The 24,442-nt window shown below is 42.4% G+C and overlaps 2 protein-coding genes across 3 annotated transcripts in view; both read right to left on the reverse strand.

Annotated features, from left to right (window-relative positions):
* Nucleotides 1-248: 248 nt before the first annotated feature.
* On the reverse strand, nucleotides 249-17,648 carry INTS2 (integrator complex subunit 2). Its single transcript, XM_080357236.1, has 24 exons — nucleotides 15,927-17,648; nucleotides 15,364-15,502; nucleotides 14,582-14,684; nucleotides 14,226-14,339; nucleotides 13,177-13,307; nucleotides 12,908-13,081; nucleotides 12,143-12,369; nucleotides 11,462-11,587; nucleotides 10,828-10,899; nucleotides 10,620-10,734; nucleotides 9,788-9,856; nucleotides 9,424-9,558; nucleotides 9,068-9,244; nucleotides 8,291-8,399; nucleotides 7,662-7,766; nucleotides 7,046-7,210; nucleotides 6,662-6,863; nucleotides 5,992-6,117; nucleotides 4,566-4,755; nucleotides 4,083-4,325; nucleotides 2,850-2,957; nucleotides 2,329-2,434; nucleotides 1,985-2,161; nucleotides 249-1,695 (listed from the first exon to the last, which is right to left on the reverse strand). The coding sequence occupies exons 1-24, from the start codon at nucleotides 16,217-16,219 to the stop codon at nucleotides 1,526-1,528; spliced, it is 3,576 nt and encodes a 1,191-aa protein (XP_080213362.1). The 5' UTR covers nucleotides 16,220-17,648; the 3' UTR covers nucleotides 249-1,525.
* Nucleotides 17,649-19,661: 2,013 nt separating this feature from the next.
* The window catches only part of MED13 (mediator complex subunit 13), a 49,636-nt gene continuing 44,855 nt past the window's right edge, over nucleotides 19,662-24,442 (reverse strand). For both annotated transcript variants that reach the window (XM_080357235.1, XM_080357234.1), the window contains exons 24-30: nucleotides 24,036-24,178; nucleotides 23,660-23,818; nucleotides 23,379-23,564; nucleotides 22,696-22,844; nucleotides 22,287-22,460; nucleotides 21,054-21,154; nucleotides 19,662-20,373 (exon numbers count right to left, since the gene is read on the reverse strand). In XM_080357235.1, the coding sequence (XP_080213361.1) occupies nucleotides 20,241-20,373; nucleotides 21,054-21,154; nucleotides 22,287-22,460; nucleotides 22,696-22,844; nucleotides 23,379-23,564; nucleotides 23,660-23,818; nucleotides 24,036-24,178 (1,045 nt within the window). In that variant the 3' untranslated portion in view covers nucleotides 19,662-20,240. The remainder of the gene's footprint in view (nucleotides 20,374-21,053; nucleotides 21,155-22,286; nucleotides 22,461-22,695; nucleotides 22,845-23,378; nucleotides 23,565-23,659; nucleotides 23,819-24,035; nucleotides 24,179-24,442) is intronic.

The following is a 24,442-nucleotide window of genomic DNA, read 5'->3' on the forward strand; positions in this document are numbered from 1 at the left end:
ATTTATCTTGTTTTAAGCATAGTGCACAGAAAGCAGTGTCTTGGAAACTAAAAGAAGAGTAAAGTCAGTGGCTTTTAAATATTGCTGCACACGACAGGCCCAGGGAAAAGCTTTAACACATAATCAATACAGGCAATTCCCTTTGAAATTTAAAAGTATTAATATCTACGACTTGATCCAAATCATACACTATTTTTTTTTTATTTAAATACCACTACAGCATATAAAATTACACTCAGAAAAGAAGGAAAAAAAATACATACATTTGGATTATTTACATACTTTACATCAAGATGACAAAAACGACACTTGTTATCAGATGGTTACAGTGCTGGAGTGCAAACCTGAGTGTCTGTGGGGCTTCCCCCATCGCTGTCCTGCAGGAGCAGAAGCCAAACTACACAAAACTTCCTCAGGGCCACACCAAAGAATCAGACCCTTATTTCTAGAATAAAAATTGGTCTTAATTGAAAACAAAAATCACTGATTTAAGGACCCTGGATGCCATCGTTTAAGAAAACAGCCAGTGCTGGATTGACTCGTTTAGCGGTTCATGTATGTCGAAGTACTGCAGCCAATTCTGGCACAACAGCCAAACTTTAATTTTCTGTCACAAAAACACGTGCTGCCTCCAAAAAGAGCTTGTGCAACCTTCAAGAAACTCCCAAATATTGCACCCCTTCTGCAATGCCACAAAACACAGCTGTCGAGGCTAAATCCTGCAGCTTTTGTATGGAAGAACCAACAGCTTCAGGCACAAAGCACAAAGGATTCAGCCTTCCTGTCCTCCGAGCTGCACGTAACCACTTTGGTACGGTTGAAATCCGTCGTTCCTTTCATTACAGGGAAATTCAGCTTCTGTCGCAGTCACTCTCAACATTAATTTCCTTTTTTTTAATCTTATCCTAACGATATCTTGAGATACCTACACACTTCTTGAAGTCTTCCTCATCTCCTTTAAACTAAACCACCTGAGCTGCCCTACAGATACATATTCTCTAAAAATCACACAAATACAGCTCATTTTGGCAGCAGGACTTCTTTTTTAATCAACTTTTAGACCGGTTTTGTATTTTTCATGAAGGCTGGCTGTGTGTCATGGTGCAAGTTACGCCATTTTGCAAGTCTTCCTTGGAATATTTTATTCTGTCTTGCTCTGCAAGGCTCTGAACAAGAGCTCATTTAACTTCAGAAAAGCACGTGAATATTCAGTTCTTCCTACCTATTGTTTTGCTGTTTGCTCAACAAATTAAGCATCCACTACTTTCAGGGTGTTATAAAACCCTTTCAGGTGTGTTGCTGTATCACTTCAGCAACTGAGCGAGCCTGAAAACGATGCTCAGTTACACTGGAAATTATTTACCAACCCCTGATATCAAACCCAAAACTTTTCACTGGAAGCAACATAAGCCTCTTTAAGTAATTGTTTTCTTTTCAGACATAACTGAATCCACTTTCGCAGCTTTCTCCAAATTTTATGCACCACAGACCATGGGCCAAGCTACAGTACAATTGTGTGCTCTTCCTAAACTCCACTTACGCTCATGTTAATTATTTCAATGATTGTATTTTCAACACATTGGCACAACCGAACATCAGGGTCCAAACATGTGACGTCCCCTGAATAACTTTTGTTAAGTGAATCGGTACAGAGTCCTGACAGCTCATGTGGTTTCTCCTTGAGTTGCTGGAGACCTAGAAAAATAAGTAGAAGGAAATTACACCTAAATAAATAAATACAGTTTTAAAATTGTTGTATTACACCCATGATGCAAACATCTATGTTACAAAATCCCAAATTTGCGCCATCCCTGTTTCATGCACCCAGTTTAACTCCAGAGATTATTTCTAGAGACACAACAACATTTCTTTTTGAGTCACCTATGTAAATTTCACACTGCATTCCAACTGCACTCAAACCTTTGAAACATTAATACAATTTCCTCCCCAAGACCATGACATTACTTTTGAATACTTCACTTACGTGTAATAATCGGGTCGAAGTCTCTTGTCTGCGTAGCAACATCAGAGGCACAAACTTGTCCTATTTGTATCAGCAGAGACATAATATCCTCATAGAGAGGAGGAAAGGCTTGGCAGAAGGACACCAAACAAGGCAGGGTCGGCATAAAAAACGCGTAGCGCTTTGACTGGGTTAAAACTAGCAAGGAAAAGGAAATAAGTAAAAAGGAATTACTATAAAAATTCAGTCAAGAATTGTTACTTTTGCACCCATAATTAACACAGTGGCATTCAGACAAAGCTGCATCCAACCTAGACAATTCTAATTTACACGCTCATGTATTTAGGGGATGCTGACGTGCTCACCTGTGAGCAGGGTTCCCATCACATTGATCGCTAAACGAGCCACGCTCAGAGATTTGGGCAGCGCGTACTGGATACACAAAAATGAGAGTAACTGGATGGCAAATATCTGTTCAGTAGGCGAAAGAGAAATCAGCAACAAGTTATAGATTGCTTTGCACTTCCTATCCAAAGCTCTTCACATAAGTTAGTAAATATTTTCCATTTTAACAATGAGGAAAAGCCTTAAGAATAGTTATTGTGAATTCTTCCTGCTGACTTTAAGAAAAACAACCCACATATATTTAACATTAACCAAAGTACCAGCACTAGTGTTTCAGAATCTGCCCTGCAGACACTAACGATAAGCAATAAAGTAACACACAATTTACAATTTAAGGTAAAAGTGCTACAGATACTGCCTTAATATCCCAGGCAAGTTAGGACAGGGCTTTTTTTAGTGACCTATTTACCTTCTCCCCTTAACCGATACTTCCCCAGGGTTAACTACCGCAGTGCTTCCAAATCCACTGACTGGACTGTACCTGTTTTTCAAGCTCGGGCTGGGCAATGAGCTCGGGTATGAAATCCAGACAGATGTGCATGGACGGGATCCCCGCCACCGTCAGTGCCAGCAGCTCACACGGGTAACCCTGGGTCATTACGAGAACAGATGTATGAAAGGTGTTTGAAAAATCCTCCTTCGATTAAGATATATTAAGTCGTTGTCAATGGGGTGGAGTTCGGCTTAGGCCTGTATCTAGTGCAGTGCCTCAGGGGTCAGTACTGGGGCTTATATTATTCAGTATATTCATTAATGATTTGGATGAGGGAATAGAGTGTAATATCAGCAAGTTCGCTGATGACACCAAGCTGGGAGGAGTGGCTGACACTGGAAGCTGTGCTGCCATCAGAGACCTGGACAGGCTGGAGAGTTGGGTGGGGAAAAATGTAATGAAATAGAACAAGGGCAAGTGTAGAGTCTTGAATCTGGGCAGGAACAACCCCAGGTTCCAGTGTAAGTTGGGGAATGACCCAACTGATGAGAGCAGCATAGGGGAAAGGGACCTGGGGGTCCTCGTGGACAGCAGGATGACCATGAGCCAGCACTGGGCCCTTGTGGCCAGGAAGCCAATGGTACCTGGGGTGGGTTAGAAGGGGGTGGTCAGTAGGTCAGAGAGGTTCTCCTGCCCCTCTGCTCTGCCCTGGGGAGACCACACCTGGAATATTGTGTCCAGTTGTGGCCCCTCAGTTCCAGCAGGACAGGGAACTGCTGGAGAGAGTCCAGCACAGGGCAACAAAGATGCTGAAGGGTGTGGAGCATCTCCCGGGTGAGGAAAGGCTGAGGGAGCTGGGGCTCTGGAGCTGGACAAGAGGAGACTGAGGGGTGACCTCATTCATGTTTACAGATCTATAAAGGGTGAGTGTCAGGAGGATGGAGCCAGGCTCTTCTCGGTGACAACCAATGACAGGACAAGGGGTAATGGGTGCAAACTGGAACACAAGAGTTTCCACTTAAAGTTGAGAAGAAACATGTGTTTAACGCTAAGGAACAGGCACAGCTTGGGTGCTCCCTTCTCAGCTACAAGAGTCCAAGCACGAAAATATGGAGGAAATGCAGATGCTACAAATTTGGCGAGACAGGGAGCAGAAAAGTGGGCCGTTATAATTCCTGAGGAACACAGCGACAGCATTCAACTCCCTTCCTTCCACCACTTCATTTGGCTCCTTCTCAACTAGAAAAAAACACGAAAGAACTAAAATAGCGCAAAGCAGACCTGGAAATGAACGAGTTTGACTATGTTGGGATCAGCGATGTACATCTGATGCAGCAGACAGCAGATCAGACACTGGACCTCGCGAAGGTTGCACAGCAAACTATCTTCTTCTTCTGGCTCGGGGCTCTTGGGGCCTGCGGCACCACAAACGCTCTTCAGCAAACTGTGGGGGTTGCTGCTCTGGGCTTTCTCATCTTCTGTAGGTAAGCAGATCTCGAGAAGAATCTGCACAGCAGCACTGTCCTGTGGGGAAAAAGGCGATAGAACACGCATAAGGGACTCCAATTAAATCAAATAAATCCAATACAAAGTAACGACCATTTAAGGAACAGAAGACTGTCACTTGGCTAGAATATCTAGCTATAGATTTTTTTTAATATGGAATAAAACCAACTCAGTTCAAGAATCACAAATCCTGTAGAATGTTAAAAAAACCCAAACGCTTCACCTGACATCATTTAATATCTATTTCTTCCCCCTTACCTGAGCAGCAAGCAATGCGTTTTTTAATTCTTCCCTGGTAACTTCTGGGGCCTCTGGACCCATTGTGTTGTTTTGTGATGGTCTAATGTCCTGCTCCGCTGTTTCTTTTAGGTGAGAATTGAGGTAAGCTTTGGAAGCAAGAAGATACCCATTCAACATATGTAAGGTTATATCCATCAGAGGAGGACTCCTGATATGGGAACACATGACAAAATAAAGGCATTTCAGCAGGCAGGAATAACCTGAACAAACCAAAAGCATTCCTCAAAGGCTCATCTGGCTTAGTCCGCTTCTCTGGTGCACACACACGGATGGGTACACCCTACGAAACCAAGAACTGCTGAAGAGGCTCATTTCTGAACAAAGGACACCCAAAAAGCATTGCCTGTATGTGAACGAAAAATAATTCTCTGACTGATGGGGAAAAATAACGCAGACAGACTCAGAACTGCTTCCACAATTCTCAGATGGTGGTTTTCATCGCACTGTAAATCTCCCTAACAGTTTAGAAACGTCGGGTTTTCTATTTGCATCCAGGACTGAAGGGACAAACATTTTAAAATGTCACCTCCGGGTTGGGGATTAGAGACGTTACCAACAGAGATGTATGTCTGGCAGAGCTGCAGCAACTCAAATGAAAACTGGATTCAGGGCTCGATTGCTAAAAGGCAAAGAGCGACACCGCATACAAACTAGAACGTGAAGAACAAATCAAGTTCACTATCAGCCGTTTATTATGAACAAAAGGATAACACAAAACGGGAAAAATGAACCACAACTGACAGAAAACATGAAAAAGAATATACAAGGGGGAAACCAAGGGGCTGAAGTACAGTTAAAATTATTAACCATATCTTTTTTTAGAATAACTGATGCAATTTTCTTCATAAGTATGAAAAAGTTTTCATTTACAAATTGTGACTAATTGATTGGATTACTTCATATTCTCCTTAGAAACTGGTTCATTGCTATCAGTTATGATCATTTTCACTACTAAGACGCTCAGCTAATTCTTCTGCATCGGAGCCATAGAGCAGCGTCACACATCCTCTTCTGTTGTCACTGACATTTCTAAGTGCTACTAAAGGACTTTGGCGGGAAATTAAGCAAATCTCCCGTTGCCACCCCCATCAAACATTTCCCCAAGAAGCTGGAATACAGAGGGGGTGGCAGAGGACAGCGTGAGGCAGATGTGACACCTACAACCTCAAGCACCACCACCACGTGGCAGCAGACATTTTACACACAAATTCACATGCACAGATCTAAAATGGATGGATGATCTACGTACAAATCCCAAAGCTTCCCAACTAGCGCTTGGTGGAAGGTTGTGCAACAGGACACGCAGCTGGACAGCACGACACGCTAAGAGCACGCACGGCTCACACCACTGACTGTAAGAAACCAAAAGGAGGGAGACACTCACCGGTGAACTCTGGGATCACATCTCAGTACAATCAGAGGATCGATCATCAGATCAATCTGAGTGTATTTCTGCTGTCGGACTATTTTCCCTGAAGGCTGCAGAGCATTAACAGTCATCACCCACAACCTAAAATGAGATTATTTTTATGATTTTTTTATTAGATAATCTGTAAGAAAACAAAGATCACATCAGCATCTGGACACTCGCTCATCTCAATTATCTGCATTTTTCCAAGCCTATTAAGGAGCAAGAGCCCCGAACTTCATTTGCAGCCCTTGACGTTAACCAAGATATAGTTAAATCACATTCACTGAAAACGGAGCAGCCGCACTGTTTTCACTGCCATCACACATCCAGATCTTCAGAACAGGCACATTCTTACCAAGGTGATTTCACGTTTCAGCAGCAATTTGTCATAAACAATGCACACTATAAAACTTCACTCCTATATTTTAAGCGAACTGGAGATTTTCTTTCCCCTGAGAATAAGTAGTACTGTCCTTTTAAATGCAAAGGTTAAACATTTCAACAAGCAAAAAGGAATGCAACTCCAACACATTCTGTTCAGTCACAACCTCTAATTTACCAGCCAAAGGCACTGGGTCATTATTTTTGAAACAGAAAGTGACAGTCCACCTATTTGCAGTGACAAACGCTATTCTGAGCCTACCTTCTCGGCATGACAGTGTTAAGAACCATCCAAAGTTTATTGACGGTTTGAAGAATCCTCCGAGGGATTCCAGCATTCAGCAAGAGATTCATATTTGATGTCAACACTTCTGCATATGGGATCAATTCGCCGGCTGAGAGAAGCGTTAAATGCTCTAAGATCTGCATCAACTGGGTGTGATTTCCAGGCAGCATGGAAAATGCTGTAAAATAAAGACAATGGGATCTTAGTAAAACTGCACTTCTGACGGTTTTTTCTGACTTGGCAGCAGCACATTTTCATTACAGAAATGCAGTATGATCACGTTAATTAAATGGCTACACGCTTCCAAACCCACTGTATTCCATCCGGTCTGGAAAGAACACTTCACATGAAATTATTTACCTTCCTGGAGCTGTTTGGGAGAGTGATTCTTGGCCATGTTTGTAAGCAGCATCCTCCTCAACAAGGCATCGGTGCCTGTGATCTGTTCCTCACAGATCCAGTCGTCCACGATGCAGAGGTGTGGATAGTTGGTTGCAAGAAGGCGCAGCAGTGCGGAATGCAAACCTTTTGGGGTGTGGAAGAAGTGAACATCTGAGATTGAAGTAGTGACATCTTTCACCTGAACGTATTTGTGCCTATCATTGTGACAACAGACCTTAACTGAATCCCTCTGGAGAAGTTCAATGAGTCTGCGTGTTAATAGCTTGATATTCTAACTCAAAGGAAAAATTACCTTTGGAAAGGTGGGAGAACCCTACAGCAACTCTTAAACTCAGTCTGGAGTAATTATGATTCTCAGGTTATTCCTACTCTAAAACCTACCCAAAGTAGGTGAGAACTGCTCTAAAAAGAACTGCATTCCTCAAACTTTGACTCTTCAAATACAGCTGTGATCTCACTAGTTATTACTGACAGATTTTAAAAGGAAGGAAGGCAGGCTGTGAAACACGGCAGGCGCAGAGAAGGGAACGCGCTCCGCATTCCTTGTCCACGCACGTGGGATCGCCACACTCACCTCCCAGCTCCTGCTGCAGCCCCTGCGCCTGCCGGATCAGGTACTTGATCGGGATCTGGTCCATTAATGCTGAGGAGTAAGACTTGGGTTTTTTCTGCATACCAGCTATAAGCGAACAGGACAAGAAACGACACATAATAGTTCGAGTTGGAAACAATTATTTCCCCAATTGAATCAGTAAAGAAAGTGTAAAGCACTTGTCTCTATATTATCCAGGTAAAATAGAGAAAATCTCAAATAACACACCTCATTCCTGTTAAAGTATTAAATTAAGCTCTTCAGGAAACCATTTCTATGAACATTTCCATTTAAAGACCTTCCTGGCATTCAGATTTGTTTGCAAGATCTCCACACTATCTCTGACCAAGTCCAAGAGACCTTGAGGTCACAGCTCAAATCAGCATTTTCTTTCTTCAAGGTTTTTCATTACAAAAAAAAGTGCCAGTTATCAGTTGGTACATGGAATTAAAACTCTCAGCACACACAACATCCTGTATTTAGTATAATAATCTAAACTTTTTATGCTGTACTTGAGTCCAACAGCAACGTGAATTTCGGTTACTGCAAGAATTCCTCTCTTGGCACCTAATTTTCAGTTAACCTGTTTTCCATGACGCACTCACACATACCCAGTATCTTTGTGTTTGCCAGAAGTGCTTCTTCGTACGACAGCACATAGTAGAGGACAAGCAATTGCGTTGTGATGCTGTATCGTTGACCAAGACGAGTGTTTTCCCCCTGTATATAAAACCAGATACAAAGGTCATGTTTCATTCCTGATCCTTGAGGAAAAAAAACACTTGATTTACCCGCAAATATGAAGAAAGATGAGGCAATGAGCCTTGTACAAAAACATCAAGCCACAGGAGGTCCAAGCTCCAAGTTGCAGGGAGCTTCTTTTTAACTTCCCCTTATTTTTTTAAATGCATTTCAAACATAAAATGTATTTTTGGTATCTTGGGACACTAATAAGGAGTAATCCTGGGATTCCAAGCAAGTCAATGCTTGCCACTCCTCTGCATGTGTCCAAGTGGCCACTCTCTTACTTCTATCACAATGAAAATGCTTCTTTCAAAACCAACTAGAGCGCTTCAGTTAAATGATACCAATCCTACGTTAACGCCTCCGCTTCTACATCCACAAAGCGCTTTCCTTTGCGTCTTTAACATGATGAGTTGGTTGGTTCCCAAGGAACAGGGCAAAACAGGGACAAATGACAATCTGAGTAGCACTAACGAGTCACTTCAAAACACACGACCGTGCCTGTAGTAGGATCAGCAGTTTACTATACGGGCATTAAAGGCAAACACTAAGGCACCTTACAAATTCTGCATCAAGCTTATACACAAACTACTGAACCACATGTTGGCTTTAAAGTACATGAAAGAAGCAAACAAATCAATTACCCCAGAGAGTCCTTGAAAAACATTGAGTATCTCCTGTTCCGTGACAGGCTGATTTGTGGCCTCTGGGTTGGATTTAGTTGCAGGATTGAGAATGGAGTTGATATAGACATCAATAAGAGGAAGCAACTGAGGATGGAGCGGGGTGGTGGTTTCACAGAGCTGCCGATAGATCCAGTCCTAGAAAATAATGTGCCGTGTCACGTCCACGTTCAAAGCTCAAGGGCAAGGGTATCCTAACTTAACATACAGTTCCTCCTTAAATTACATGCTAATAGGCTATAAGATTCACACGAATTCTGCCTTCAAAACCCGGTCAACATTCAAAATTAGGAACAGAAATAAAATGCAGGTCATACCTTAATGGAGACTTTGTGCTTGGTGAATGATCGACTTTTTAACAGCTGGTAAATGCAGTGAATAGGTAAAAACCCAGTGATGTTGGCACTGAGATTGCCCGTGACAGGCACACGAACCGCGTGGGCCGTGACAACCTAAAGGGAAGTCATAATTAACACGAAAAACACCACGAATATCCACTTTATCACTACGCATAAGCACAAGGCGACAAGTCGCAAAGCTACATTCTTTCTGGCATTTACTTATTTTTGGTTGTTTGGGAGCTGAAGAACATTTTTAAATAGGTTGATACAGTATGTGTAAAACTGTAGCACATGTACGACGTTTGTGAACTATTTCCTGCTGCTTCACAAAATAAAATACCTGTTCGGTGAAAATCTCCTGCGTGAAGATTGTCTTCATTCTGCTGAGCGAGCTGGGCTTAATAACAATCTGAAACAAAGAACAAAGTATTTGTAACTTTAAGTTTTAGTTTTCTTATAAATATTTAAATTTATTTTATAAATTGTCAACTTTTAACCTTTTAAAACTTGCCTTCACTGGGATACCAGGAAAACATTTGCATCCATACTTCAAATGTAAAGCAAAAATACTTTCAAACGTCAAGTTCACCGTGTCTTCTCTACCCTAAAAATCACCCACCTAGATTTTCCATTTGATGAGACACTGTTTCACATCTCCCGGGTGAGGAAAGGCTGAGGGAGCTGGGGCTCTGGAGCTGGACAAGAGGACACTGAGGGGTCACCTCATTAATGTTTACAGGTATCTAAAGGGTGAGTGTCAGGAGGATGGAGCCAGGCTCTTCTCAGTGACAACCAATGGTAGGACAAGGGGTAATGGGTTCAAACTGGAACACAAAAGGTTCCACTTAAATCTGAGAAGGAACTTCTTCTCAGTGAGGGTGACAGACACTGGCCCAGGCTGCCCAGGGGGGTTGTGGAGTCTCCTGCTCTGCAGACATTCCAACCCGCCTGGACACCTTCCTGTGTAACCTCATCTGAGTGTTCCTGCTCCATGGGGGGATTGCACTGGATGAGCTTTCCAGGTCCCTTCCAATCCCTGACATTCTGTGATATTATTAAGTATATTAGCAAAACTTTATATTAAAACGAAAGCAAATCCAAGAGTATAAATACCCAGTTAAAAGTTAATTTTATCAGAGACCTGTATGTGCTAGAAACAGTTCAGGATTTACCTTCATTCCCAGAGTGGAACAGACCAAATCGATGATAGCGCTGAGCTGATTGCTGTGGAAATACATGGCTACCAGGAGAAGCATCTCTCCGAAAGAAGCTGACACGCCAGAAATGCTAATGATAACCAAGAGGAAGAGTTGATTTCCAAGAGGACACAAGGAAATGTGCGATTAAAATCATTCCAAATCAAGGGCAGCCTGCTCTCACCTTTCAAAGTACGCTTCTTCCTTTATCATCCAGCTGAGCCACATTACCATCAGTTGCTCCTGCTCTGGGGTGCTGTGCAAAGAAAATTCATAAAAGAACCTTTTCCTGAGAACTACCACTCATTTTACTACCAATAACCAGCAGAAAAGTCAGTATTCAAGGAATCTTATGCCAAGAGACTTTTTGTTATTTTCACTTCAGCATCAAAGAGCTGATAAGCACTGATATTTAGCACAAACTTCAGTCCAACTGTCAGGAAATTTCGTGTCTTGAACACACAAGGCTACATCCACTGAACACCTATATTGCTGCTCTTCTGAACAGAGTCTCTGAAGAATTTAACCATAAACTTGTTTAATGGAAAAGTGAACTAGTAAGGCCTACTTGAGCCTTCAAAAACCATTCCAAACTCAGCTAATACCAACACTCCCCTCTCGAAAGATTTGCTGTCAACAAGGGGGAGAGCAGAGCAGAATATCAATTCCTCACTATAGCACGAGACAAATCCCTTCAACCAACATACAGAGATCTGGATAAAAATGAGTGAAAAATCTGCGCAGCTCTGGGGAGGTCACCACCCTACTGGTGCTAAAACAGAACGTCTTTCCAAAGCTCCTCCTTTCCCGAGAGGTACCTGACGAGCGTGGAGAAGGCCAGGAGCATGCAGAAGGAAAGGGACACAAAGCGAACGCCAGCTGGAGTTGCGGGTGGCCGGCTGGTCATCAGCTGCAGGAGCTGCTCGGCTTCTTCATCCGTCGGCCTGAACAGGACAGAAAAAGAACAAAACCCACCACGCTGCTAAATGAAAAGTGAAGAGATTTCCAGTTTCATCACAAGGGTAAAAGAATGGTTTTTCTCTGTTGCTTAATCTGCATATCAAGTTGCCATCAATAAACGAGTATCAAGATTAACTGGCAATTCTCTTTGAACTTAAAAGACATAAAAATCTCTGTTAAGAGAATAAAAGCAGTGAGAAAACTTCCCCGAGATTTTGCTTATTAGTACAAAATATCTAAATTAAAACTAATCATGCATGAAGATGCTACATTAGCACTTCCTAAAAAGTAAACACAGAGGAAAAGAAATTCTAAATTCATTCAGTGTACGTCGCTAGAGTTTTGAGCCGCTTTCTTCTCTACACGCTGCTCCAACCACTCAGGCCTAGACTTGGTTAACAAGTCAGCAGAACTGATTTTGCAGCGTTAAAGAGAGCACCACATTTCTTGAGGCAGCTCGTGTTAAAAGTGCCCAAAGCTCTCAACTTCTGCTTAAGCCGACAGGCAGTGAATAAAAAACACATTAAAACATCCATTACTTCAGCCCAGCAATTCCCATCAAAGCGCAATAGAGACGTAACAATGCGCTGGCTTTCACGACGTGCTCTTCCTTCAGTCCTGAATACACGGACACGTTTGGCTCCGTATCGACATCTGCTTCTTCAACAATGTGTGTGCTGCGAACCGTGGGAAGGATTCCCATGAGCTCCAGGAGCAGCTGCCTCCTCATTTGCCAAAGCACAGAACTGATATTATCTCTTTTTCTCTGTGTAAGAGGTCAAAAGATGAGAACAATGTCAAACTCAACCCATCAAACAATGTATTACAGAAGAGCTTCCTTAATAATGAAGTCAAGGGAAAAAAAAGAAGCGGGGAGGGGGGGAAGAGGAGTTTTTCTAAAATATAGTTTTCAGTACCAGGGCAACAGGCAACACACAATCGTATTACAACAGCTTATTACACTGAAACACAAGCTGTAACTAACTCAACCAACTAAGCAAGTCAAGATGCAACTTGTTATTGTGAACACCGAGAATGAATATATTCATCAGGTAAATATTACAAACGCAGAGTTCCTTGGTTTCCATGCCTAAATATCTCTCAGAGGAACAACCAAATTGCTGCCTTCAGAAACGTGATTTATAGACCTGCTGGTCCCACAAGAAGAGGTGACCTGGAAAGGTTGCTCCAAGATGTGAGACAGGATTTATACGCACTCAAATACAGGTGCCCACATCCAGAAAAGTTACAGCAAGCCATAAGAATACTTTTTTAAAAAGCAAAATATTCAAAGATTTTCATACCTGTTGGCCATTCCGGATAAAAGTTCCAAACCAAGTTCGAACCTTTGCATTTGTTCCAAGCAGCAAACCACTCACAAAACACACCAGGTCACTCACTCCATCATCTGAAGATTCATTTTTGGTGTGATCCAAGGTCAAAGCCACACCAAGTCCTGGCAGATGACATTCTTCCACCTACATAAAATGCCCAGGCTCAATCATCTTTGTTGGTTTTAAAGCTCTAGTAAACATTATAATTCTGATTCCCATGACAGACTAACGACACGTACCACCATGCCTCGGACCCTCAGAGCTTGGGAAGGGTTCATTTTACACAGGTGGCGAAGAGCTTCTGTTCTCCGACGGCCTCCAACACTCTCCTCATCCTGCCGTTCACCGTTCTTAATCAACCCCCTACAGACTAAATACCCAACAGGAGGTGTAAGGAAATCTGGCCTTTCCGAGAAAAAGACACATAAAAGCAAAGCCAAGCTCTTCTGCTCAGCTGAATATGATTTATTCGCTGGGCCACACAAATGTTGTTTGGGCAAGAACTCATGATCTACAGTATATAAGCAGAACAAGGAAATGGTTTTTCTCCTCAGAGAAATCACAGAATCCCAGAATGTCAGGGGTTGGAAGGGACCTGGAAAGCTCATCCAGTGCAATCCCCCCATGGAGCAGGAACACCCAGATGAGGTTACACAGGAAGGTGTCCAGGCGGGTTGGAATGTCTGCAGAGAAGGAGACTCCACAACCCCCCTGGGCAGCCTGCGCCAGTGTCTGTCACCCTCACTGAGAAGAAGTTCCTTCTCAAATTTAAGTGGAATCTCTTGTGTTCCAATTTGAACCCATTTTGACCCATCACAGGGTGATTACAGATTTATGCATCATTCAATTACTGCTTGTTCTCTTTCTAACGTAACCTGTGCATCTGGCAGCCCTGGAGACTGAAATCTTATTGCAAGGTAAGGGATGCTAAACAGAAAACATCAATTTGGATTTTTCACTCCGTAATATGGCTCAGTCTGAGGGACAAGAGCTACTAGCACAGTCAGAGCAGGTTCAGAGTCCCAGCCATTCACTGCCCATGACCTACAGATGAAAGGGTGTAACATGAGTCTACACGCAGGCAGCAAAAATAGGACATGAACGTGATGAGAAGAGGAACCCATCAGCACCTCTAAGTATAAATGCATTCAAATTACACTTCACAAGCCAAACACTCTCCCATTCAAATATTTACGACACAAGGTTTAGCCCAGAACTAACTGTATTACTAGAAATCATTTCAAAACTTTAGAAAAAGAAAGCTGGCCGAGAAGAAACTGCAACTCACCCTCGTTAAAGCTGTCGGGAACATTGGCCACCAGCAGGCAGAGGAACCAGGCTCCGTTCTTAACGTGCAACAGAGCTTCGGCCACATCAACTATCGGCAACAGGGACGGCAGCTCTGGATAAAGAAAGTTTTCGAAGTCACATTCTGCACTGTGAAACAACTAGAGCCTTGTTTTTAATATGCATTTCAATAACACATTCAAATCGATGAACGGCAAAATCAACCTGTGATCTATTCCTCTTTCAAAGAGCTAAACAGCCCAGATGAACCTTATGCCAGTCACACAGCCCCAAAAGTTGAGGGTTTTTTTACATTTGTAAGAAGTTAGAAAACACTATAAATACAGAATACTACACCTGCTTGCAAAATGCAGAGAACATCTGCTGCCTCCTCCAGATAAACAGGACTCTCAAAGAGCTCAGAAGACTTGAGAAAAAACTCACCATTTGATTCCGACACCTACAAGACATTGTTCATCATCACTTAACAGGTTTCACGAAGCAGTTCGTCTATTATGACTTTAAATTCAGCAGATTTAATACATTAAAAACTGTCAAAAATGTACTGCTATAAACACAGAACAAGCAAGGAGTGTGTTTAAAATAGGATGTATTTACTAGCAGAATTACTTCAAATGGCTGGCATCATTGCTTCTTTCCAGAAGAAAGAGAAATAGCCCACTGACAATTCTAAAAACATTGTAAGTTTACACACGGAAAATAAAACGCTGGGGGAGGAGCAAAGAGGAACACAGTGGCCAATATGACAGTGCAATTAGAGTAAAGAACTGGAAGGAGAAACATCATAATTTCGTTTTCAAACACGATTTCTGCACTGATGCATCATAAAAATTACATTAAATTTTGAGTACAGTATGTTACAGAATATACAGAGTCTGTATCACATTAGAAAAGATGAGCCTCGTTTGTTCTGGGCAAGACAGACTTCATCTAGGAAGCCGGGGTCACAAGAGGTTCCATCACAAACCACTTCCAGCCAGAACAGGACTTTAAGCCTTGGTGAAGCGGGTTGTATCTGGAGAAGAACATTCACACACAACAGCAGCACCAGAACCAGACGGAGCACCAACCTACCCAGAGCGCAAAACTCACAAGTGTGCAGAAACGGAGAAACGTACCTTGTTCATAATCGCCAGTAACTCGCTGAGCACGAGCCGAAGCCGCCGAGGCGAATCGCTGTGCTCGAACTCCAGCGTCAGCCCGTGCTGGAGCTGCGACACCAAGACGCTCTCTCCGCTGCCTCCTCCGAGCTTGTGCCTGTGAATTCAAACCAACACCTGTTACACCTTTCTGCAAACACAAAAAGGGTTATAGTTAAAGGAAGACAGCAATTCTGTGGGGATTTCTCCTGTCACGCCAACAATCAAAGACTGTTGTAGCGGTAGTACCTCATGAAATTGAATTTTTACCAAAATTTCAAGGGCCTCTGCTCCTCAACAGCTCAGACACCACCCAAGGAACCTGACCCCTAAGCCCCGCCAGGCTGGGCAGTTCCCCACAAGGACATCATGACAGGGACACCAGCTGCTCTGTCAGAAATGGGGGTTTTCCTGAGCGTTCCTCAAAGGACAGGGACACGATCCACCAGCTCATCTCGCCACTTGGGCAGCAACGACAAACAAACGAGCCGCAAAGGCCACATGGCGGCTTTCTCCGCGGAAAACGCCCTTCTCCGCGTTACCGGAGCTGCTGCTCTTTGCTGGCGTCCTGCTCCAGGGCGTGGAAGTCCACGGAGAGCAAGGCCACGATGGAGTTCACCGCCTCCACGCCCGAGAGGAGCCGCAGGATGAGCTTCTTGTCCTGCGCCCAGCTCTGGCTCTGGTCGGCGGGGGCGCAGAGCGCCATGCGCACCAAGCAGGGCAGCAGCAGCCGCAGCTCGGGGTCGCTCAGGGCGGCCAGGCGCACCACGTCCACCTTCTGCATGGCCTCGAACGCGTAGGGGCTGACGAACTGCAGGCCCGAGCACTCGGTCATGGCGGCGGCGGCGCCGCCCGCTCCCCCCGCGCACCAACCGCCGGGAGGCGCGCGGAAGTGACGTCACCCCCGCGCGGCGGGCGGGAAGGCTGAGGTGATGCCCCGCCCCTTTCCCCCCCCCACTCTAAATAAGGCGACACCACAATCAAGGCTTCATGAATAATTTATTCCATTTGAAATTTTTTTAAAAAGTATAAACCTTTTTTTTTTTCCTTTTTTTTTTTTTTTTCCTCTCATTTCCTCAATCACAATTTGTACAACTCAGTGTTTATGGCATTCGGCAGCAATAGTGTTTGTTCCTTTAATCGCTTTATATTCGTCTTTCTGTCATGATAAATACGACTCGGCCGTGGGAGAAGGTCCCAGGGGAAGGTGACATGTCCAGTAACGAGGCCACAGGCTGTGTCAGCCCAACCCGAGCGCTCTGCAAGGTCCTCGCGTCCAGTTTGCTCAGAAATAAACCTAAAGCTCCAGATTAGTAACGTCCTGAAAGAGTGACCCTGAGGATTGTGGTAGGTCCCAAATCCAGTTTACTGTAAATTAAGCTTTACTCCACTGAAAACAAAAAGTACACCCACAACCAGTAATAATGAGAAACTTTGAAGCATAGTCCTGGGTCCTTTACTAAAAAAATAAGACAAAACAGAAAAAGCTTCCCCAGCTGGAGTCTGTCGAGACAGTAACGTCATTACAACGTCACCTAATTAACGAATTCTCACAAGAAACCCAGATCAGAACATTGTTTACGCAGCATTACTATCAAACCAGACTGATATGCTGTGCTGTTGTGCAGCAAATTAGATGGTGCAATAGCATTTAAAAAAAAACCATTTTACTCTTAATTTTGAAAGCTGCAAAATAATGCGACATAATATTTTGATATTACAGTATTAACAAATAGTGCTTGATTAAAGACATCTGCAAGTCTTCATAGCAACACATGAAGTTAAAATTACCAGCGGAGGTAAATACAGAAAGACAATAATCTGCGCCATAACTGACAGCTAAGTAAGAACATAGCTGAGGATTTAAATATAAATTCATTTGCTTTTCATTATTTCAGGAAATGTTGGAAAGATCGAAACGTTACAGCTACTTAAAACAGATGGGTTGTTGGCAAGTACAACTGGTGGCCTGCCGGTCAGCAACAGGGTTCAAGTAAGTTGTGAGTCAAAGGTGATAAATGGCTTAAATACAGTAATAACTAGGCTAAAATACGTATTTTTAAATAGGAATGGAAGGATCTCAGGTTCTTCTTCCACGAGATTCTTAAAAGGAGGTAAAACTCCACCCATTACTTAACAGAGCACTGCCAGGAGCAACGTTTTCTTGTAAGACATTTTGAGAAGCCAGAGCTGAAATTTTCCAGTATTTAAGCTTGTACTTGCTAAAGAACCCAAGTTATTGGCTTGTGACAATTTATGAACCAGCTATTATGTGCCCTTAAAATAGTTCAGTGAAAGTAGCTCACAAAAAAGTAACACCCAATGTAATCATTGGCTCCATGGTGCTGGCAGGTTTGATATGTACATTGCCGGTGGTGACTGTCACTCCAGAAATGGCCCTTCTAATCTTTTCTAGTGGTTATAATATTAAAATTCGCTTTAATTGCATTTCAAGGGGGGGAGTGGGAACTGGCAGCTTTCACAGCTGGAGAGTTTCACAGGGAAGGCTGTGGTTCAGGTAACAGAATACAGTTATTACACCAAGGTTCAGGCTGCTGATTCACTTACCTTTCTGAATACAAATCAGATTTCACACAAAGAAAGCCACAGCAAACCCCAGCCCTTGGAACTCGCCTAACTGAGCCAGGGTTAAAAATGACCACTTAGCAACACAGCTTCAAAAAACAAACAAAAAAGAATCAAAAGACAGGACATATGCTTTGAAAAATTCCAGTTTTAGGAGCACATTTCCACTTCAAAAAAATCTCAGCCAAATGAGGGAAGAAAAACAACCTTCTGTAAGACAAAAATGTGCCGTTTAACCTGCGGTGCACTACCATTACCGGGATAAAGTAATGCACAGACCCAGTTTTTAACTCTGTTTATGAAAATACACCAGCTTCTGATTGCACTCATGGTATTTTGAAGAAATGACTGAAAATTTTCATCACCAATTGTACAACTTTATACAAAACCAAAAAAGTTGCTTATATTGTATATACATGATTTAGCGAGACTGTGTATATGAAAAATGATCTCAGGCAGGTTATTTTGCATTTACGAAACACGATTCTCATGAACACAGTAAGTTCAGTAAATGCAAGCGAATTCTTCCTTGTAGGGGATTAACAGCGGGTGCACAAACGGATCTTAAACCTTGCCCCTTGAACGGTGTAAAGCAGCGAGACAGACCGCGTACAGACCCAGGACAGGGGTGAGCGCAGCACGCTCACGGGAGCGCCGCACGAGTTCAGTTTTTAATCTGGCAGTCAGCTGAGGAACCCAGAAAAAGCAAATGCAGTTGCTCTTCAGCACCCGTAGGGGCTATTTTCGAGCAGGATCAGACATTTGGCATGTGCGAGGAGAAAGGAAGGGAACTACTGAGAAAAAATGGTGACTGTAGCTAAAGGGAGAGGTTTAGGAAAGCCTTGGATTTGTCAGTCCCTTCCTTGCGGAGGGCTGAGCCTCCTTGGCACGTGCCCCAGCCAGAGCCTGGGAAGGGGAGGTGGGGAAGGCCACACGCCGATACTTGGGGCCTTCGCCGCAGTGCCAAAAATGCGTTAGAAAGGAAAAACGTTCAGGGTTTCGTGCTGTTTTGTTTTTTTTTTTTTACTAGTGGAATAAAATCTGAATACCAGAATTCACTGAGAATCTATATACACCACATCTGAGTTAAACACACACCAATCTTAAAGTCAAGATTGACTATTTTTGCGTTTGTAAAATGGTTAGAGCTGGGCTAAATTTCAGCCTTCCAGGAGACTTTGGATGAGATCAGAGTTTTCCGTGTGTTCCGCATCAGATTCACATTTTATCACTAATGTGGAAGAAAACAACGCAGTCACCACAGCGCCAAGAACATCTAGGTAACGACACCGCACACTGGATATTCTTGTAATATTTAAACGTGGATACTGAAAACAGATCTGAGAATCTAGCCACAGCTCTGAACCATAACACAAACTTCAACTGAAGAGTTTATTCATTTTATTCTCACTACAAGTTAAACCACCTACAATATCACTTATATATTGCCATTGTTACTCTGTAAAGGTGTGATATAAAATGCTGTAAGACCCGGTACCTTTTCAATTTATATAAACACAGTGAACTTCATTACTGTACATGTACTCTGCAACTACAGCTTAGCTGTAAATCCCCCACACACAATGGTATGGACATTAACCCCTCTATCCCCTTTAAACTGTACATCAAGACAATACAAATTTACTGTCCCCACCCACCCCTTACAAAAAAATAATACTCTAAAAGCAACCTACTGCAACTTTTAATTAAGACGATTACATATATTTTAGACCAATTGCTTTAAAGCAAGAAGGCAGTATAAACCTTCTAGGAAAATTTTTATAAAAGAGGTTAAGAAATATAAGACAATTTATACATTTAAAAACTTACAATAAATAAGAGATGCAGGCATTTTTGAATACTAGGTACTATAATCCAATACAAGAACATCTTGATGTTCCGAAGCCATAGGTTGAAACTTATTGTTCCTCGTGTTTCTTCTCATTTCCATGCTTTTAATATTCATTAACCATGACTGGGTACTATGGCTCATTACTCTTCACAAATACTGTGGTTGGGGAAAAATGGTTAATTTTGCTACTAAAAATGTTATAATACACTTTCTGACCATCATTCTAAAGCGTCCCCACAGTCGATGACTCAAAGCCAGCAGGGCAGCAGGTGCCCCTCTCACAAGTCAAAACAATATTTGCTGGAAGTAACAAGATTCATACCCCATCACAAACAACTTGCACTGAGAAGAATTATAACTTAGTCCTGCAGTGAAATATCCCTTTTCTCATTTTTGTCTTGCAAAATTCAGATGAAGATCACAGCATATTCATGATAAAGTTATACAACTGATTCAGCACCACAAAATGAATTGGGAGACACGACCGTCTGTCCTGGGTTGCAGGATCACAGGTTAGCCAGGAGAGTGCATTGTACTGTTCCAGAACAAACCTGAAAAGCAAACAAGCTTCCGTCAAGCCAACAGATTTTCTCACCGGTATTTTACGGTCCTGATTTAATATAATCCAGTTTCTTTGGTGTTGAAAACATAAACTAGGTTTGCCAACGTTCTGAAATAACACGCCTTTAGAATTATTACAAGGAGTTCAAAGCTAAACTTTCTGTCAGTGGAAATTTGTCGTTTTAATGTCTATGCTTAATTAACGTCAAGAGGTTCACATACTAAAAAAGACACCAAAAAAACCAACATTTTCTCAACAAGTGTCCTATGTTTGTATGAGTCTCTCTAGACTCTTGTACTTCAGCATTTCCGTGTTCCCACTGATGTGCAAGATTCTGGCTTATCTGTAACTGTCTTCCACTCCTTTATGCACCACCTTTGTGTTACACCTCAAATTCTCTTTTAGCTTGAGAAATTAATTGTCTTTCAAATATTTTCAGTTGTAATCACCACTGATTAAAGAAGGGCTTAGAGGTGTTTAATTGCACCGTTCTACGATAAAGCCATCTTTTAATCAAAGCACAGCAATTTATATTGTCTCTATGATGTACTAAGGATATCAGCAGCGCAAAGAAGAAACTAACAGCAAGAAAAAGAAATATGTAGCTTCACTGCAGCAGTATTACAAGTGAAATGCACAATATTTTTGCAAGTGATCAATCATAAATACCTGAGCACATCAGAAGTTTGATTAGAATCAAGTGGATGGGAGTGTTTACTGTGGAGTAGCTCGTCTGATTGCACTGAAGGCACGTGGAGGTGCAAAGAGGCCTAAGAAAGGAGAAGAGATGCCAGCAGTTACTGAGCCATTCAGCTACAGCACGTTTCCTTCCCTCTGTATTGCTGACCTTCCATTCTCTGACACACAAGCCAAACCAAATCTTATCCTTAGGCCATCAACAAGCTCAGGAATTATCAGAATATAGGGGAAATGCATGCAGATCTCTCCTAAAAGCACAGTGCAAATAGTGTAACAAATTCTAGGATTTTTTTAATTCCTCTGCTACATTAAGTGATCATTCAAAAAGCAACTCAAGTAGCTGAAGATGTAATATACAGACTTGGAATTTCAGTTGCTTTCCGTAAGACTGGCTTATTTATATTCCATATGTAGAGCTGCTTAGGGTAAATAATAAATCCTCTATTCAAAAAAATGTCTTATACCAAAGACACAGCTGAGCTTAGGCCAAGAGGAACTGCTAATCCAGACACAAATAGGGCTGAAGAAGATATATCTATATCATTAGAAAATAAAGCTTAGTATTAGAGATGGCTATTTAAGTCACAAGTGAAAAATGTTAATACAGAAAGTTTCTCTGTAGACTAATGTATGGTCTTAAATGTGCCAAGTATGTCTTGACTGTGCCAGAAAAAGATAAGAGGATCAGACAATATCCAGACAGATGATACAATGGCTATCACTTGGCAACAGCCATCATGGAAAACCTCGCTTTCATGCTTTGTGCGATACATAAAGAGATTTACTTTCATTTATTTTTTTTTTACCCAGTGTAAATGAGATATTACATTACACTCGTGAATCTCCCTCTCTACCACCAGTCCTCATGGGAGTAAAACATTAACCAGAGATCTGTCTAGAAACTCAACCTATTACAAAATAGCACAGCACAAAGCCAAAGCCAGAAAGGAGGCCAGACTACCAAAAAGAAACCATGAGAAGAGCAGAACCTTTCTGAATATTTGCTAATTCCATTAAGCATTTTTCTTTCCTTAAAAGAAGTGAACATAAAAAGCCCAAGCTCGACAATTTAAAACCCAGCCCCTCTTGAAGCAAAAGCAGCCGTATTCCAAGAGACATGCAGCAACTTCATTTTAAACGTAATAACTCTCATAATTCAGATCCCTGCACAACTCCCCGCCCAGCCTTATGGATTTACAGTACCTTAAGAAACAAGGGACACTGATTTTGTGCTTGAGGACACGCTGACCAAAACCAGTCAGGCAATGGACCTGCTTTGGCAGTTGACACAAAATAGCCAAGGGCCAAGGGCTGCTGCAGAATGTTTGTTACTTCGTCATGGGATTCTGTTGACAGCAATCGATCTGTACCTTGACCCTGTGAAACAACAGGCAGTGGTTTAAGATTAGGAGAGCACAAACTTGATAGAAATTATCTGTAGATTTCAAAACACAATGCGTTTTGAAATATCCAAGTGTTATGTGAATCTTGCAAACACAATCCAATATCCCACTGATTCAAAACCTTTAATAGGAACCCTTCATTCCACAAAAGGAAATTAGCAGATGGAGAAAAACAAAACACGCCCATGACTCTCTACTTGAGTAGTTACCTTGCCCATATCACCTCCATGGGGGTAGTGGGACCCTGGAGAATGTACAGGGGATCCAGTGGGGGATGCAGGAAGGATATTTATGATATCAGGATCAAGATCATCTCCAGTGTCTAACAAGTCAAAGATTCCCATTCCATCTGCTCCATCTGAAAAAGAACAACAGTGAATTTCTACAGGTTCCCTATGTACAAGATATGACAACACGTTCTGAAATTAAGCGATTTTCCATGTAAATCTTGTGGTTCATGAGAATAAACGGTCTTATTACAAGGGGAGTAACAAGGTGGGGGGTGGTTGGTTTGTTTTTAAAACAATATCACAGAATCACAGAATGGACTGGGTTGGAAAAGACCTCAGAGATTATCAAGTCCAACCCCTGGTCCAACTCCAGTCCATTTACCAGTCCAGTGTCAGTTTAAAAACCTCCAGGGATGGTGAGTCCAGCACCTCCCTGGGCAGCCATTCCAATGCCTGACCACTGTCTCTGTAAAGAATTGCTTTCTAATATCCAGCCTAAATTTCCACTGGCAGAGTTTAAGCCCATGACCCCTTGTCCTGCTGACCACGCTAGTTTTGATACAGGACAGAATACCATTGGCCTTCTTGGCCACCTGGGCACACTGTTGGCTCATGTTGAGCTTCCTGTCAATTAGTACCCCCAGTAAATCCAATCTACTAACCATTGTTTGTGTTGAAGGCCAGATCCAAGTTTTCAGTGGTATAAGTTGACGATGCTACTTGCACAGATGCAGATGTGGGAAACACCAGTATATGAGTGCACGACGTGTCCTGGGGGGTGTTCAGCTGAGACGTCTGCATGTTTAAAGTGGTGCTGCGTCCGAATACAGAGCCGGTCGATACAGAATCTTTGAAAGAGAATTCAAGTATTTCCTTAGTTTTGCTAAACCCAAACTATTATCTCCGTTGCCAAAAAAGGGAAAGGGAGAGTTTTCTCCAATACCTGGCATAATAATGAAGGACCCTTGTGGTTCCATTGCCACCAAACACGCACTGAGAATGCTGGGAGAGTCTGCAGCCGAGATCCCGCACATCCTGCACATGTCCTTGAGTCTCTTACTAAGGGACTGAAGGTTTCGGCGACTCAGCAAACAACTCCAGTCTGAGGACATAAGGGATATAGGTTTGTCTAGAAGAACGGTGCTTGCTGCAGAATATACATCTTACGTACAATAGTGTGAGCTGCAAACTTCATGTCTGTTAAGTTTTGAATATGAAAAGGAACTCTAAAAATCTCTGGGTTTTCTTCCAGAAAGAGGGACAGACACTTTATATTATTGAAAAATGCAAGTTTCAGACTCTAAAAATGCTAACGTTACCTTTTAGTTCCCCGTGTCCTATTCTTCCTAAGCGGCCTATTACAACTCTCCACGGCAAAGAGCTCATCTGCACAAGTCCCAGGCACCATTCCCAGAGTTTCTGAAGCCCAAGTCTGCGGGCAGAGCCCTTTTTCCTGCGAGCTCTAGAATGAAGGAAGAAGGGAAAACAAAGCTAGAACCCATCTGCAACAAGTTTTTATTGCCATATTTGGAACTTCTTATTTCTATTGACCTGAATATTGACAGGACCCAAGAACATCACTATTGAAGTACATCAGTCGCAACTTTGGTTTGTTTGGGGTTTTTTGATTAAACACTGACATAAAAAGCCAGTGTAAGGAGGGATGTGTGTATGAACACACGTACAAAACCACTCAACAATCACACTAAACCAAATCATGCTCTTC

This window comes from Nesoenas mayeri (genome assembly GCF_963082525.1).
Source record: "Nesoenas mayeri genome assembly, chromosome: 20".
In the NCBI taxonomy this organism is placed as follows: Eukaryota; Metazoa; Chordata; class Aves; order Columbiformes; family Columbidae; genus Nesoenas; species Nesoenas mayeri.

Bases quoted from the DNA above. Each gene is read 5' to 3' on its own strand.
- INTS2 (XM_080357236.1), bottom strand. From the start codon at position 16,219: ATGACCGAGTGCTCGGGCCTGCAGTTCGTCAGCCCCTACGCGTTCGAG. The intron at 10,735-10,827 runs GTGAGAGCAGGC...GGTTATCATTAG, and splicing joins GAAGAAGCGTACTTTGAAAG to CATTTCTGGCGTGTCAGCTT. The intron at 7,211-7,661 runs GTGAGTGTGGCG...ACACCCCAAAAG, and splicing joins GCTGCAGCAGGAGCTGGGAG to GTTTGCATTCCGCACTGCTG.